The following is a 10000-nucleotide window of genomic DNA, read 5'->3' on the forward strand; positions in this document are numbered from 1 at the left end:
GGGTTGATGATGAAACACAAGTCATGTTAGCAAACTTTCTTAATCGTGCTGTTAAGCTTGTTGAATTCTGCTTGAAAGAATGTTTATTTCCCTCTATTGGAAAACCGAAGTCTCATGGAGCCAAACAAGACTAAAAATGCACCCCTAGCAAAACACACACACACACACACACACACACACACACACACACGTCACTAGATGAATTTCCCCCTAACTCTCAGGTTATCCACGGAGTGAATAGGTGGGTAAACTAAACCTTAATGCAAATAACAAAGACCTGCAGAAAAGACAAATGTGGATTTACCTCCTTTACCTCCGCTCACTGGCTCCGAGGCAGAGAGAGAAGAGTCCTGGATTTACAGCTGGGAAAAATGTTTAAACATAATAATAATTGAGACAATCTATACTGTATATAAACATGTTGTGTTTCAGGGTCCTGGTCCAGCCACACCAGAGCAGTAGAGAGGCATGGGAGACCTGGCAGACCTGGTAGACCTGGTAGACCTGGCAGACCTGGTAGACCTGGTAGACCTGGCAGACCTGGTAGACCTGGTAGACCTGGGTAGACCTGGTAGACCTCGGTAGACCTGGTAGACCTGGGTAGACCTCGGTAGACCTGGTAGACCTGGCAGACCTGGTAGACCTGGCAGACCTGGTAGACCTGGTAGACCTGGCAGACCTGGTAGACCTGGTAGACCTGGCAGACCTGGCAGACCTCGGTAGACCTGGTAGACCTCGGTAGACCTGGTAGACCTGGGTAGACCTGGCAGACCTGGCAGACCTGGTAGACCTGGTAGACCTGGTAGACCTGGCAGACCTCGGTAGACCTGGTAGACCTGGTAGACCTGGTAGACCTGGGTAGACCTGGCAGACCTGGTAGACCTGGGTAGACCTGGCAGACCTCGGTAGACCTGGCAGACCTCGGTAGACCTGGTAGACCTCGGTAGACCTGGTAGACCTGGTAGACCTGGTAGACCTGGTAGACCTGGCAGACCTCGGTAGACCTGGTAGACCTGGCAGACCTCGGTAGACCTGGTAGACCTGGTAGACCTCGGTAGACCTGGTAGACCTCGGTAGACCTGGTAGACCTGGTAGACCTGGTAGACCTGGTAGACCTCGGTAGACCTGGTAGAGTCAGGGTCATACTGGGTAGACCTGGTAGACCTGGTAGAGTCAGGGTCATACTGGGTAGACCTGGTAGACCTGGTAGAGTCAGGGTAGACCTGGTAGACCTGGTAGACCTCGTAGACCTGGTAGAGTCAGGGTAGACCTGGTAGACCTCGTAGACCTGGTAGACCTGGTAGAGTCAGGGTAGACCTGGTAGACCTGGTAGACCTGGTAGACCTGGTAGAGTCAGGGTAGACCTGGTAGACCTGGTAGACCTGGTAGACCTGGTAGAGTCAGGGTAGACCTGGTAGACCTCGTAGACCTGGTAGACCTGGTAGACCTGGTAGAGTCAGGGTCATACTGGGTAGACCTGGTAGACCTGGTAGACCTGGTAGACCTGGTAGAGTCAGGGTAGACCTGGTAGACCTGGTAGAGTCAGGGTCATACTGGGTAGACCTGGTAGAGTCAGGGTCATACTGGGTAGACCTGGTAGACCTGGTAGACCTCGTAGACCTGGTAGACCTGGTAGAGTCAGGGTAGACCTGGTAGACCTGGTAGAGTCAGGGTCATACTCGGTAGACCTGGTAGACCTCGGTAGAGTCAGGGTCATACTGGGTATTCGGTTCTCTCCCTTCAACAGCTCTTAAAGCAGCTGAGAAAACAAAATGATGACGAGGAAGAGTGTGTGTGTGTGTGTGTGAGTGTCTGTGTGCGTGTGTGTGTGTGTGCGTGTGTGTGTGTGTGTGTCTGTGAATGTGCGTGTGTGTGTGTTGTGAAAGTAAATGATGACTAGGAAGAGCTGATCAGGTGGGTGAACGGTAGGTGTGTGTGTGTATTGTAGGGGGGTAGGTGTGTGTGTGTGTTGTAGGGGGGTAGGTGTGTGTGTGTGGGGGGGGGGTGTGTGTGTGTGTTGTAGGGGGGTAGGTGTGTGTGTGTGTGTGTTGTAGGGGGGTAGGTGTGTGGGGGGGTGGTTGTAGGGGGGTAGGTGTGTGGGGGGGTGGTTGTAGGGGGGTAGGTGTGTGTGTGTGTTGTAGGGGGGTAGGTGTGTGTGTGTGTGGGGGGGGGGTTGTAGGGGGGTAGGTGTGTGTGTGTGTTGTAGGGGGGTAGGTGTGTGTGTGTGTGTGGGGGGGGTAGGTGTGTGTGTGTGTGTGGGGGGGGTAGGTGTGTGTGTGTGGGGGGGGGGGGGGTAAGTGTGTGTGTGTGTGGTGCGTGTGTGTAGCCTTTGACTGGGGGAGTTTGGAGTGGTGGAGTGCATGTTGAGACTCCTCCTGGCCTCACATTCCTCCGCCAGTTGTGTGGTTGTGTGAAGCCCAGGGCGTTTCCTCCGTGGAGGAATGCTGGATAAAGGACGTCTGATTGGATGGTGTGATTGGGAGGGGGGGGGGGGGGGCTGTTTAGACACGAAGGACTGGGAGGATGACTGAACTTGTGTAATAGAACACACACACACGCACACACACACATTTTATGTAAATATGTTTTATGTAAATAAAGTTTGACTGGATGATGAAATTAGCGGTGTAGGTATTGTGTGTGTGTCTGTGTGTATCTGTGTGTGTTTGTGTGTGTTTGTGTGTGTTTGTGTGTGTGTGGTGTGTGTGTGTGTGTGTGTGTGTGTGTGTGTGTGTGTGTGTGTGTTGAAGGAGTTGGAGGTGACTACATTGGTAATAAAACACACTGTTTATTGTCCCACATTGAGGTGTTGAATGTCAGAATGTCAGAATGTTAGAATGTTAGAATCACAGTGTCATAATTTAAAGTGATGAGTCTATAAATACAGAGATGAAGGACACGCTTCAGGGCGACGGTGGCGTCGTCAGGGCGACGGTGGCGTCGTCAGGCCGGCGGTGGCGTCGTCAGGGCGACGGTGGCGTCGTCAGGGCGACGGTGGCGTCGTCAGGCCGGCGGTGGCGTCGTCAGGGCGACGGTGGCGTCGTCAGGCCGGCGGTGGCGTCGTCAGGCCGGCGGTGGCGTCGTCAGGGCGACGGTGGCGTCGTCAGGCCGGCGGTGGCGTCGTCAGGGCGACGGTGGCGTCGTCAGGCCGGCGGTGGCGTCGTCAGGCCGGCGGTGGCGTCGTCAGGGCGACGGTGGCGTCGTCAGGCCGGCGGTGGCGTCGTCAGGGCGACGGTGGCGTCGTCAGCTGATTATTGATACGGCAGTTTGACATTTAGAAAGGAAACAAAATGCTGAATCCACATCAATGAAAACAGCCTCGATGTGGTCGACCTGCTCACTGTCCAGAGGGACGCAACAGAGAGAGGGAGAGTGTGAGAGAGAGCGTGTGTGTGTGTGTATTTCAGTGCACGTGTTTTGTGTGTGTGTGTGTGAGCGTGCGTGTGTGATCAGTCAGAGGTCAGGCACTGCAGGTGGTGTGTACTCCAGGGGTCAGAGGTCAAGGGTCAGTCCACTTCTCTAAGGCCGCAGGGCATCCTGAACTCCTGGCCTCGCTCATGGATCCACTTGTTAGACACTAACCACACACACACACACACACACACACACACACACACACATACAAGCAACACGTCACATCTCAACACACCCTCCTCCCCTAACACACTAAAACGTCTGGGATGTGGAGTTCAGAGATTAGACTGTAGATTAGAGATGAGACTGTAGATTAGAGATTAGACTGTAGATTAGACCGTAGATTAGAGATTAGACTGTAGATTAGAGATGAGACCGTAGATTAGAGATGAGACCGTAGATTAGAGATTAGACTGTAGATTAGACCGTAGATTAGAGATTAGACTGTAGATTAGAGATCAGACTGTAGATTAGACCGTAGATTAGAGATTAGACTGTAGATTAGACTGTATATTAGAGATTAGACTGTAGATTAGACTGTAGATTAGAGATTAGTCTGTAGATTAGACCGTAGATTAGAGATTAGACTGTAGATTAGAGATTAGACTGTAGATTAGACTGTAGATTAGAGATTAGTCTGTAGATTAGACCGTAGATTAGAGATTAGACTGTAGATTAGAGATTAGACTGTAGATTAGAGATTAGACTGTAGATTAGAGATTAGACTGTAGATTAGAGATTAGACTGTAGATTAGACTGTAGATTAGAGATTAGACTGTAGATTAGACCGTAGATTAGAGATTAGACTGTAGATTAGAGATTAGACTGTAGATTAGACTGTAGATTAGAGATTAGACTGTAGATTAGACCGTAGATTAGAGATGAGACTGTAGATTAGAGATGAGACTGTAGATTAGACTGTAGATTAGAGATTAGACTGTAGATTAGAGATTAGACTGTAGATTAGAGATTAGACTAGATTAGACCGTAGATTAGAGATTAGACTGTAGATTAGAGATTAGACTGTAGATTAGAGATGAGACTGTAGATTAGACTGTAGATTAGACCGTAGATTAGAGACTAGACTGTAGATTAGAGATTAGACTGACCCCATTTGCTCCCTACTAGGACGGGACAGGCAGCATGTCTGGTCCTGAAGTCTCCGTTCCCACTCTTGAAGAGGTTGTACCAGAACACTGCTGTTCCCTGTGAGGACACACACACACGCACACGCACACGCACACAGAGGGAGACAGACAGAGAAGTTTAGTTGTTCAGTTGTTATACAGCCTCTTCATTGGTTGATCTATAATCTAAACACTAACATGGTACTGTTCAACTGTTCTAACTGTTCAACTGTTCTAACTGTTCTAACTGTTCAACTGTTCTAACTGTTCAACTGTTCTAACTGTTCAACTGTTCAAACTGTTCAAACTGTTCAACTGTTCTAACTGTTGTAACATTCTAACTGTTCTAACGTTCTAACTGTTCTAACGTTCTAACTGTTCTACTCACTGTGTGTGTGTGTGTGTGTGTGTGTGTGTCTGTGTGTATATGTGTGTGTATGTGTGTGTGTGTGTGTATATGGTGTGTGTATGGTGTGTGTGTGTGTGTGGATTGTGTGTGTGTGTGTGTGTGTGTGTATATGGTGTGTGTGTGTGTGTGTGTGTATGGTGTGTGTGTGTCTCACCTTCCTGGGCCAGATCACTGCTCCAAGGTCTGGGAACACGGTCGCTCCTCCTGCTGCCACATCACTCATCTACCAGAGACACACACTGGTCAGCACCACACACACACACACACACACACACACACACACACACACACACACACACACACACACACACACACACACACACACACAATCCAAACTGGTGTAGAGGGGGGGCAGAGGGGGGGGGGCAGAGGGGGGTATAAGAGTCGAACATAAGCTACTCTTCTTCTGCTTGTCAGAGCTCATCTCCACAGCTGCTCTTGGGCGCCCCCCAGTGAGAAGAACCAGGACTACCTGAGGTCTCCACTGGCAGTCCTAGAATCTCATCGCCCTAACCCGAACATCTCATCACCCTAACCCTAACCCTAGAACCTCATCACCCTAACCCTAACCCTAGAACCTCATCACCCTAACCCTAACCCTAGAACCTCATCACCCTAACCCTAACCCTAGAATCTCATCACCCTAACCCTAGAATCTCATCACCTTAACCCTAACCCTAGAATCTCATGACCCTAACCCTAACATCTCATGACCCTAACCCTAGAATCTCATCACCCTAACCCTAGAATCTCATGACCCTAACCCTAACCCTAGAACCTCATCACCCTAACCCTAGAATCTCATGACCCTAACCCTAACCCTAACCCTAGAACCTCATCACCCTAACCCTAGAATCTCATGACCCTAACCCTAGAACCTCATCACCCTAACCCTAGAACCTCATCACCCTAACCCTAACATCTCATCACCCTAACCCTAGAATCTCATGACCCTAACCCTAGAACCTCATCACCCTAACCCTAGAACCTCATGACCCTAACCCTAACCCTAGAACCTCATCACCCTAACCCTAGAACCTCATGACCCTAACCCTAACCCTAGAACCTCATCACCCTAACCCTAACATCTCATCACTTCTGACGCCAGGACCTGTTTGTTGCTTTCTTGGTGTCGTCACTGTTCTCCGTCTCTTCTGGACACTAAGAACCTTCAGCTTAATGTTTGACCAGATCTCTCATCTCAGTCATAATTTCTGGACTGAGCTCAATCTGGCCTGGGATCTGTCCAGCTGTGAGGTCCAGTGAGAGTCCTGCATGTGTCTGTTCATACCCTACACACTCACATGCATGTTAGCCAGGGTCCACACCTGAGGTACAGCATGTTATTGGGGTACGACACCCTACATCAGGGGAGGCTGGTAGAGGTAGAAATCGGAGGACAGGCTCATTGTAATCCATGGGACGGAAATCCATTCTATGCATTTCGATGAGCCCGTCCTCCGATTTCTACCTTCAAAAGCATCCCCTGATTTCAATCCAATGAAGTCCGATATTGAAACAGAGCTTCAAGTGTCTGTCAGACCTACTACAGACAAAACACAACAACCAATGAGAGCAGCCTCCTCCCTCAGAAGCTGCTCCCGCCCCCTGCGGACACTCATACTTACGTAATTTAAAAAAGTAGCCACACGATTTCCAGTGCCTAATGTTTTGAAAGCATCAGGCTCCTCTTTCTATGAAAATAAAATTTCAGAGTGAAAACACACACACACACACACACACACACACACACACACACACACACACACACACCCGTACTTACGTAGTTGAGGAATGTAGCAAGTCTATTTCCATCGACCTGGAGGTTGCTGTCAGAAGGACGCTGCAACAGATGTTGATCACTTTAACCATTACTGAGGCGAGCCTTTTTTAGGATCCCGCCACTAGGGGCACCAGAGACCACTGCTCCCAAATCAAGAGTGGCAGAATGAACCGATCACAAGTCCAAACTGCTCATGGTGATTGCTGATTGGTCAAACTGGTTATGGCGACTGTACTTCATATCAACAATACATACTGGCTGATTTAGAATGAATAACGATCTTATGATCTGATTGATTCATTGAATAATAATCAATCGTATTGATTCATGAGTGAGAACAATCATTAGAACTGGAGGGATTTTGCTGTGTTGATTAATGCTTTGTACACTTCCTTTATTAAACACATTGGTGTCACAGTCTGTGTCACTTTGAAGGAACTCTTCCAACCTTACAGTGTGTCTGAGACAGAGTGTCCTACTGTGACCTCTACAGAAAGAGGAGGCGTGTTGTCTTCTGTTAGCTCTACAGAAAGAGGAGGCGTGTTGTCTTCTGTGACCTCTACAGAAAGAGGAGGCGTGTTGTCTTCTGTTAGCTCTACAGAAAGAGGAGGCGTGTTGTCTTCTGTTAGCTCTCCACACCAGGAGGGAAAGGAGCTTCTCAGCTTTAATTCAATGCTTTCTTTTTTCTGATCGGTTTCATCAGTTACAGAATGAAATGTCACGGTATATTTTGTTGATTTATGATCAACTTTATTTTGATAATGGACAGAGTATCTCAACGTGTGTGGTGTTGCAGTAATGAACCATGTGTTGTTCTCGGGGGAGGCTGATGGAGGTAGAAATCAGAGGACGGGCTCGTAGTCATGCACGTAACGGAATGAGGAACGGCAAACATTGATACCGTTCCTCATTTCGTTCCATGCATTACAATTATCCTCCAATTTCTACCTCCGCCAGCCTCCCCTGCTAGCGAATGTGTTGTCCTCTGTGGCTCAGTGGTGCAGCTCACGCTGACCTCTGCTAACCGGCTCCTAAGTCAACCATCTTCATCCCTGGCAGCCGCGCTGAAACACCACGAATAACTGACAGAGACAAATAGATTGTTCTAGAAACACTCGTAGCAGAGGAGAGCATCCCACTGGGTAGAGGCTGTGGCTGAACTCTGGCTCAATCCCTGTTTAACAGGAAAAACATCCCGTGGTTTTCCACTGCGGGACGAGCATCACCAGCGCTACGGTGGTCCCCAGAGGGAGGAAGACGTTTGTCAATGAGAGTTTAGTGGAAAAAGGCCTTCACCAAAGCATGTGCACGTGTGAGTAGAGGTGTGCACGTGTGAAACTTCTGCATTGATCACAGTAGGACAGACTTTACCCTGTCTCTCCCTCAGGGGGAATAGAGAACACACAGTAGGACAGATTTATACCCTACACAGGTACACACACACACACAGGTACACACAACACAGGTACCCACAACACAGGTACACACAACACAGGTACACAAGATGGACTCCTGTGTTGTTGCGTCATGTTTTAATTTCCGGTTTTTAAACGCAACAACGCAGAACTCCAGGTAGTGCAGCTTGTACATACGTCAGGTAGGAATGAGTTCCTCCTGTCTGGAGGCGTGATCTTACCCTGGAGAAGTCGTAGTGTGGCTCGTATTGACCTCCGACCCCGTAGTTAGCCACCTGGCCAGGACAGAGAAGGAAGGACAGGGTTATTGTTCCGTCTGAACACTAGGGGGCGGCAGAGAAAGAGGACTGATTGGCACTCAGGTGCATCTCATTATTAATGAAAGATCTCGCCATTCAAGTTCCTTGGTTCAGTGTCGCAGCTTAATACTTGTCATGTGAGTCAGTCGTGTGTGTGTGTGTCTGTGTGTGTGTGTGTGAGTGTGTGTCTGTGTGTGTGTGTTACCTGCAGCAGCTCAGCGGTGGTGACGGTCAGTCCTGTGATGTCCTCTATCCTCTGGTTGACCCGGGCGATGACAGGGTCCTCCTCACTCTCTAACCACGCACTGCACACACACACATTGTATTATTCAATATTTCTAATGAACATTGACTGAACATGACCCACAGAGGGCGCCACCACCCTGTAGAGAGGACAGACCTCTTGGAGACTCTGTAGTGTGCGGTGGTCAGAATGCCCGTCTTGGGGTCTCTGACGGTGGCTCTGGCCAGCTGCAGGGACAAACACACAGTATTGATTTTGAGTTATTTATTATTGTAGGATTTACACACAGACAATAACACACGAGGAGAAGGAACCCAGTTGTCCAGAAGCAAAGTCCTAGAATAATAACAACAAATAAAGTAGAGATGTAGATAATATTGTCCCATTGTGTTGTCGTGGGCGGGGCCTCGTGGTCACTGAGGGGGTTGAGGTAGCGTACGATGCGAGGGCTGTCCTCCCCCTCCCCTCCTCCCAGCCCCGCCCCCCCCCCTCCCCCCAGCCCCCCCTCCCCTCCTCCCAGCCCCGCCCCCCCCCCTCCCCTCCTCCTCCTCACCCTGGGCTTGGCCAGCTGTTTGATGGTGGCTATCTCGTGGTCGCTGAGGGCGTCGAGGTAGCGTACGATGCGAGGACTGTCCCACTCCTCCTCCTCCTTCATGGGGCTCAGCAGCAGTCGAGGGTTCCTGTTCCCGTCATGGTACCTGCAAGACAGCTGACTGCTCCGCGCAACAGTCTGTGGAGGAGGGGGGGGGGCAATAACGAGGTGAGGTAAACTGGGATCTTCTGCAGTAGGGCAGATATAGTGTGTGTGGGATCTTCTACAGTAGGGCAGGTATACAGAACACGTCTCTGTGTGGATGCCTCTGTCTCACAATGACTCACACGGGCAGTCTGGAACATCAGGACTGATCAGGGCGTTCAAAAAGAGATATCTTGACTCAAAGATCGTTCTAAAACGCGTTTTTTTTGTGTGAATGTGTCTACGAATGACTAATGAAAAGAACAAATCCACTGGATTACAGGGTCAAATTCCTCTTTAAATACGAGGGTGATTTCTCTCACCAGTTTGACGCCCTCTAATGAAACCCTTCCAGTACGCATACAGACCGTCTCTAACAGCTCTGTGTCTCCCTGTCTGATCTTCCCTCACCATCTTCAGTCCCTCGCCCCTGCAGAGCGCTTCGTAAGTCTCTCTCTCTGGGAGGTAGTCTTTGGGCCGGGCGTAGGTGCCCAGCTGGATGGGCTGCTCCCAGGCCGGCTCCTGGTCCTTGTCCTGGTTCTGCTCCATCAGCTGCTTGGACAGCAGACCCTC

At 49.7% G+C, this 10000-nt stretch overlaps 1 protein-coding gene across 2 annotated transcripts in view; it reads right to left on the minus strand.

The window, feature by feature from the left end:
• Nucleotides 1-2772: 2772 nt before the first annotated feature.
• LOC310824858 (prolyl 4-hydroxylase subunit alpha-2-like) overlaps nucleotides 2773-10000 on the minus strand; it is a 17790-nt gene continuing 10562 nt past the window's right edge. The window contains exons 6-15 of one of the 2 annotated variants that reach the window (XM_083698113.1): nucleotides 9839-10000; nucleotides 9245-9421; nucleotides 8848-8918; nucleotides 8653-8752; nucleotides 8370-8423; nucleotides 6734-6793; nucleotides 6579-6644; nucleotides 5105-5173; nucleotides 4524-4620; nucleotides 2773-3577 (exon numbers count right to left, since the gene is read on the minus strand). The exon at nucleotides 9839-10000 is cut by the window's right edge and continues 41 nt beyond it. In XM_083698113.1, the coding sequence (XP_083554239.1) occupies nucleotides 3507-3577; nucleotides 4524-4620; nucleotides 5105-5173; nucleotides 6579-6644; nucleotides 6734-6793; nucleotides 8370-8423; nucleotides 8653-8752; nucleotides 8848-8918; nucleotides 9245-9421; nucleotides 9839-10000 (927 nt within the window). In that variant the 3' untranslated portion in view covers nucleotides 2773-3506. The remainder of the gene's footprint in view (nucleotides 3578-4523; nucleotides 4621-5104; nucleotides 5174-6578; nucleotides 6645-6733; nucleotides 6794-8369; nucleotides 8424-8652; nucleotides 8753-8847; nucleotides 8919-9244; nucleotides 9422-9838) is intronic. The other variant, XM_083698114.1, reaches the window with a different exon arrangement.

This window comes from Argentina silus, assembly GCF_951799395.1.
Source record: "Argentina silus genome assembly, contig: scaffold_168, whole genome shotgun sequence".
Lineage (NCBI taxonomy): Eukaryota > Metazoa > Chordata > Actinopteri > Argentiniformes > Argentinidae > Argentina > Argentina silus.